This window comes from Colobus angolensis, unplaced genomic scaffold (genome assembly GCF_000951035.1).
Source record: "Colobus angolensis palliatus isolate OR3802 unplaced genomic scaffold, Cang.pa_1.0 Scaffold125, whole genome shotgun sequence".
In the NCBI taxonomy this organism is placed as follows: domain Eukaryota; kingdom Metazoa; phylum Chordata; class Mammalia; order Primates; family Cercopithecidae; genus Colobus; species Colobus angolensis.
Window position 1 is genome coordinate 4,069,178 of NW_012113697.1, and position 7,315 is coordinate 4,076,492.

The 7,315-nt window shown below is 39.2% G+C and overlaps 1 protein-coding gene across 1 annotated transcript in view; it reads right to left on the reverse strand.

Annotated features, from left to right (window-relative positions):
* The window catches only part of DNAH9 (dynein, axonemal, heavy chain 9), a 392,924-nt gene that overhangs the window by 208,481 nt on the left and 177,128 nt on the right, over positions 1-7,315 (reverse strand). The window contains exons 33-34 of the mRNA XM_011933244.1: positions 4,866-4,993; positions 1,476-1,584 (exon numbers count right to left, since the gene is read on the reverse strand). Of these exons, the coding sequence (XP_011788634.1) occupies positions 1,476-1,584; positions 4,866-4,993 (237 nt within the window). The remainder of the gene's footprint in view (positions 1-1,475; positions 1,585-4,865; positions 4,994-7,315) is intronic.

Here is a 7,315-nt window from a genome sequence, read left to right on the forward strand (position 1 = left end):
GAGCTGAGATCGTGCCACTGCACTCCAGCCTGGGCAGCAGAGCGAGACTCTGTCTCAAAAAAAAGAAAAGAAAAAAGAAAAAGAGTCTTTGCAGATGTAATTAAGTTAAAGATGTTGAGATGAGACTATCCTGGGTTATCTGGGTGGAACATTTCTAAGTGTCCTAATGAGAGACAGAGGGGAGAGACACACACAGAAGAGAAGGCCATGGGAAGAAGCCAGAGACTGGCATTATGGGGCCACAAGCCAAGGAACATCCAAGCTGGGAGGTGCAAGAAAAGATTCTCCCCTAAAGCCTTTAGAGGAAGCACAGCCCTGCTGACCTTGATTTTGGATGTCCAACTTCCAGAAATGTGAGAAAATACATTTCTGTTGCTTTAAAAGCCCCAAGTTTGTGGAAATTCGTTACTCTTGTTAGAGTATCCCTAGGACAGGAGAGACAACCCTCCTGGCCTGTGTCTACCAATTTTAGCAGAGGTTCTTGAAAGGGAACGTAATATTATGGTAGAGGCCAAACAAGATCTCTTTTTAAATTATTTTATTTTACTATTTATTTCCTTTTATTTTATTATTCGTATTATTTTTTAACAGCTTTATTGGAGTATAACTGATATATAAAAAGCTGTACATATTTAAGGTATACTATTTGAAACTGGACATAGGCATACACCAGTGAAACCATTATCGCAATCAAGGTAATAAACATCCATCACCTCCAAAAGTGTGTGTGTGTGTTAAGAACACTTAACATGAGATCTATCATCTTTAACACTTTTTTGTATTTTTTTTTGTAGTAATTGGGCTTTGGTGTGTTGCCTAGGCTGGTCTCAATCTCCCAGGCTCAAGCTCTCTGCCCACCCCAGCCTCATAAATTGCTGGGATGATAGGTGTGAGCCACCGAGCCTGGCCCAACAATTTTTTTAAGTGCACACTACAGTATTGTTAACTATAGGCACTGTGTTGTACAGCAGATCTCTAGGACTTACTCATACTGCAGAACTGGAATTTTGTACCCATTGACCAACATCTGCCCCGTCCCTCCAACCCTCACCTTTGGCAACTGACATTCTACTCCCGCTTCTTTAAGTTTGATTTTCCCAAACAATTTTTTAAAAACTCTTCCAGTCTCTGTTAATAAATTTGTTCAGTGGAGACAGAGGAAAGTTAAGGTATAGAGCTGCAATTCTGCACCAGGAGTTAGTGAGAAACAGTGATATTTGGTCATCTCCATTGACGGGGAGGCTAGAACTGGCCTAAAAGTAACCTAAGTTGGACACTTCTGTGCAGAGGATAATTGTGCAGCTCAAAAGCTCTTTCCCTTCTTATTACCACAACATTTCCAAATTCACAAAACTGCACGTCAGGCTTCTGGCTCCCATGTGGAGATTCCTTCTGAGTCAGCAGAACTACGTGTGAAGCGAGAGGCACCTGCCTAAGTGGAGTAGCTTTGTGGTTCTTCCCTTCTTGGGCCGTACCTGCTCTAGAGACAGTTGCTGGAGTGGCCGTGCGCAGGTGGCTGATCTCAAAGAGGAGCTTCATGGTGGGGTTCAGAGGAATCCTCTCATTGCTGGCCAATGTCAGCACCTGGAAACAACAGGGAAGGGCATGCCAGTGAGGAAGAAGGTAAGTGCCTTGCCAGCCTGTGGGGATTTGACTGATTGTTATTGGTTTGGTTGGGATTATGGATAATTATTTCCTTGATATGGTTTGACCATGTCCCCACCCAAATCTCATCTTGAATTGTAGCTCCCATAATTCCCATGTGTTGTGGGAGGGACCCAGTGGGAGATAACTGAATCATGGGAGTGGTTTCCCCTATACTGTTCTCATGGTTGTAAGTGAGTCTCACAAAATCTGATGGTTTTTTTTTTTTTGACGGAGTCTCGCTCTGTCGCCCAGGCTGGAGTGCAGTGGCATGATCTCGGCTCACTGCAAGCTCTGCCTCCTGGGTTCACACCATTCTCCTGCCTCAGCCTCCTGAGTAGCTGAAACTACAGGTGCCCGCCAGCATGCAAGGCTAATTTTTTGTATTTTTAGTAGAGATGGGGTTTCACTGTGTTAGCCAGGATGGTCTCGATCTCCTGACCTCGTGATCCGCCTGCCTCGGCTCCCCAGAGTGCTCACAGGCATGAGTCACCCAGTCAATCTGGTGGTTTTATAAGGGGAAACCCCTTTCACTTGGCTCTCATTCTCTCGTCTGCTGCCATGTAAGATGTGCCTTTCGCCTTCTGCCATGATTGTGAGGCCTCCTCATTTATGTGGAACTGTGAGTTCATGAAACCTCCTTTTCTTTATACATTACCCAGTTTCCGGTATGTCTTTATCAGTAGTGTGAAAATGAATGAATACATTCCTTCTTTGTGATAATTAGTATTTTCTAAATTTTCTACAAAAATCCTCTCTTTCTTCCTATGCCTCTCCACCACCACCCCTGTGTGTATATGTGTGTATGTGTGTTGAATCAGAAAAAAAAAGTTATTTAAACAGTTTAAATTGATGTCAATGATTTGAATGAACTAGACCATACTGGAACAATGGAACAGTTAAAGGAAAATAACTTACATTTCATATTAATACTGTTCCTTTTATAATAGTACTTCATGAAAGATCCCTACAAAAAGAATTACAAAACTCTGCTTAAAAAAATCAGAGATTACACAAACAAATGGAAAAATATCCCATGTTCATGGATAGGAAGAATCAAAATCATTAAAATGACCATACTGCCCAAAGCAATTTATAGATTCAATGCTATTCCTACTAAACTACCAATGACATTCTTCATAGAACTAGAAAATCTATTTTAAAATTCATATGGAACCAAAAAAGAGCCAGAATAACTAAGGCAATCATAAGCAAAAAAAAACAAAACAAAAACAAAAAACCAAAAAACTACAAAGCTGGAGGCATCATGTTACCTGACTTCAAACTATACTACAGGGTGACAGTAACCAAAATAGTGTGGTACTGGTACAAAAACAGACACATAGATCAATGGAACAGAATAGAGAGCCCAGAAATAAGGCCGCACACCTATGACCATCTAATCTTCAACGAAGCTGACAAAAACAAGCAATGGGGGAAGGACTGCCTATTTAATACATGGTGCTGGGATAACTGGCTAGCCATATGCAGAAGACCGAAACTGGCCCCCTTCTTTACATGATATATAAAGATTAACTCAAGAAGATTAAAAACTTAAATGTAAAATCCAAAACTATAAAAGCCCTGGAAGACAACCTAGGCAATACCATCTTGGCCATAGGAATGAGTGAAGATTTAACGACAAAGATGCCAAAAGCCATTGCAACAAATGCAAAATTGACAAATAGGATCTAATTAAACTAAAGAGCTTCTGCACAGCAAAGGAAATGATCAACAGAGTGAACAGGCAACCTAAAGAATGGGAAAAAATATTTGCAAACCATGCATCTGACAAAGGTCTAATATCCAGCATCTATAAGGAACTTAAGCAAACTTACGACAAACAAACAACACTATTAAAAAGTGAGCAAAGAACATGAACAGAAACTTTTCTAAAGAAGACATACATGTGGCCAAAAAGCATATGAAAAAAATCTCAACATCTCTGATTACGAGAGAAATGCAAATCAAAACCACAATGAGATTCCATCTCACACCAGTCAGAATTGCTATTACTAAAATATCAAAAAAGAACAGATGCTGGTGAGGTTGTGGAGAAAAGGGAACACTTATACACTATTGGTGGGAGTGTAAATTAGTTTAACCATTGTGGAAAGCAGTTTGGTGACTCCTCAAGAGCTAGAAACAGAACTACTGTTCGACCCAGCTATTTCATTACTGGACATATATCCAGAGGAATATAAATCATTCTACTATAAAGACACATGCACGCAAATGTTTATTGCCACACTCTTCACAATGGCAAAGACATTAAACCAACCTAAATGCCCATCAATGACAGATAAGATAAAGAAAATGTAGTACATACACACCATGGAATATTATGCAGCCATAAAAAGAATGAAATCATGTTATTTGTGGGAACATGAATGGAGCTGGAGGCCATTACCTTAGCAAACTAATGCAGGAACAGAAGACCAAATGCTATATGTTCTCATTTATAAGTGGGAGCTAAATGATGAGAACTCGTGAACACAAAGAAGGGAACAACAGAGAGGACACTGGAGCCCCCTTGAGGGTACAAGGTAGGGGGAGGGAGAGGTGCAGAAAATGTAACTATTGGGTACTGAACTTAGTACCTGGGTGATGAAACAATGTGTGCAACAAACCCCTGTGACATGAGTTTGCCTATGTAACAAACCTGCACATGTATCCTCAAACCTAAAATAAAAGTAAAAAAAAAATCAAGTAGTCTCTCCAGGAGAGCATACTTTTATTCTAACAATCCTGTAAATGTTGAAAGCATTTTAAAACTTGTAATCTGGACATGCTCTCTGAACAAGTTTAGGAACAGCCACCAGCTTAACAGTCACCAGTTAGTTTTTTGAGATGGAGTTTCACTCTTGTTGTCCAGGCTGGAGTGCAATGGCGTGATCTCAGCTCACTGCAACCTCTGCCTCCCGGGTTCAAGCAATTCTCCTGCCTCAGCCTCCTGAGTAGCTGGGATTACAGGTGTCTACCACAATGCCCTATTTGTTTTTGTATTTTTCGTAGAGATGGGGTTTCACCATGTTGGCCAGGTTGTTCTTGAACTCCTGACCTCAGGTGATCTGCCCACCTTGGCCTCCCAGGGTGCTGGGAGTTCCTTACTCTGAGCCAGCCATCGTGTGGAATCTAGATTTGCAAATACGCCTGCCACACTAGGTGACTGGTTTCACAGATGATTAGAAATGATGTAGGGATCTCTCTCAATTTCATACCTTGTTGTCATCCATGACAGTATTCAAGGACTCAATCCACATTGGATCTATGTCGCCATCCAGTAAAATCCACTTGGGCCCATCATGGGTAATGTTGGCAAGCTCCCGCATGATGGAAGAGAATAATCCTAAAAGGAACCGCGGATACCTTATTTTCCATTTCATCATTAATCCTCTTTTACTTAAACATAGCTTTCCTCTTTTAGCTACAACACACAGAAGGCGGCGTATGTAGAACATGCAAAGGCAGATCAGACCTGGTTTTATTTTTATTTTATTTTACTTTATTTTTTTTTAGATGGAGTCTTGCTCTGTTGCCAGGCTGGAGTATAGTGGTGTGATTTCAGCTCACTGCAACCTCTGCCTCCCGGGTTCAAGTGATTCTCCTGCCTCAGCCTCCTGAGTAGCTGGGACTACAGGTGCGTGCCACCATGCCCAGCTAATTTTTTTGTATTTTTAGTAGTGATGCAGTTTCACCATGCTGGCCCAGATGCAGACCTGGTTTTATATCTTGCTTTGCAAAAACCTGGCAGTGCCCAAGGTGCATTTTCCCTGTGCTTTAGTCTAACTTTTCATAACATCAACAAGAACAAGAACAACGCCTCATAGTACTAGCTTTTCAAGCGACAAAGTGAGTCATTTCAGCAAGTAACTATGACATGATGAAACTACATTAAACTTTTTAAGGTAGCATTTTCATGCTTTGTAATTGCACTCTTGGCGAATCTTGCCAAACCCAGGCTTTGGAAAGAGGCTCACCTGATTCTAATTGCCATTACCTGAAATTTATACATTAACTTGGGCAAAATTGATTTTTATGACATTAAACTTCCCCAGTTAACAGTATGGCATGTCTGCTCATTTATTCACATATGGTTTTATGTCCCTAATACATTTTTTACAGCTTTTAAAATACATATCTTTGGTTAAATGTGTTCCTAAATATCTCATGATTTTTATTGCTACTGTGAAATGAATTTTCTCCTCCTGCACTTCTATTTTTGGTTGACTCTTACCAGTATTGAGAAAAGTTACCAAATTTTGTGTATTTACTTTAAGTTCAATTGCCTTTAATGAACTTTCTTATTAATTCTAGTAATTTTTCAGTAATGTCTCATAAATTTTCTAGGTATAAAGTTGCATAATAAAACAATAATTTCTCTCCTTTCCTCTAATTTATTTTTTCTTTCCTCTGATTTATTCCATCTATTTCATTTTCTTGTCCTATTGCATTTTCTAGAACTCCAATAAGCAATAATGTTGACAATAAGCATCCCTGACTTGTTCCTTATTTTTCATGGAAATTTATGGTATCATTATTCAGAATGACTTTATTTTCATTTCAGCTTTAGGTACAGAGCATTTAGTATCTTTTAGGGGCTTCCTTCTATTCCTACTTTACTTAGAATTTTCTATTAGGAATGAATTGCATTTTTAAGTATCTATTTAGTGATCAAATAATTTTCCCCTTTAATTTGTCAATGTTTTATGTTAATACTGTTAAAAATAATTGCTCTATCCCTACATTCCTGGAATGGATTTTACTTGGTCAAAATGTATTATTTTTGAGATACTATTTGATTCTACTTACTGATATTTTATTTAGGATTTTTGTATTTATTAATGAGTAACATTGGTTTTTTTTGGCTCCACATAAAAATTGATATCAATATTATTCTTGTTCTGTAAAATAATTTGAGAGCTATCTCTTCATAATTTTGAAATTATCTATTTTTTGCTCTACTCTTTTTTAACTTTTCCTTTACACTAGTTTACTCAATTTTTCTACTTCTTAATGAAGACATTTTATTAATTTATATTTTGCTAGGGGTTCATCTATTTCTTTTAGTTTTTCAAGTATGTGTCAACAAATATTTTCTTCTACTTTGGTCTTGTCTGTTAATTCCAAATTATATGTATATTTACTCTTTTTTCACATTAATCACTCTCATAACAGACTTATCTCATTGGTCTTTACAGCGCATCAATATTTACATTTATTAATCTTTTTTTTTGACAGAGTCTTGCTCTGTGGCCCAGGCTGGAGTGCAGTGGCACCATCTCGGCTCACTGCAAGCTCTGCCTCCCGGGTTCACGCCATTCTCCTGCCTCAACCTCCCGAGTAGCTGGGACAACAGGAGCCCACTACCACGTCCGGCTAATTTTTTGTGTTTTTAGTGGAGATGGGGTTTCACCGTGTTAGCCAGGATGGTCTCTATTTCCTCACCTCGTGATCGGCCAGATGGTTTTACTGTCTCTTTCCAGCCTCTATGGCCCTTAAAATTGCACATCTTTCATGGAACTTATTTTCTGCCTTATCATTTGGATAATTTGCCTAGGTTTTACTTCTTCTTTTTATTTTTTTGAGACAGAGTCTTGCTCTGTCGCCCAGGCTGGAGTGCAGTGGCGCAATCTCGGCTCACTACAAGCTCTGCCTCCCGGGTTCAAGC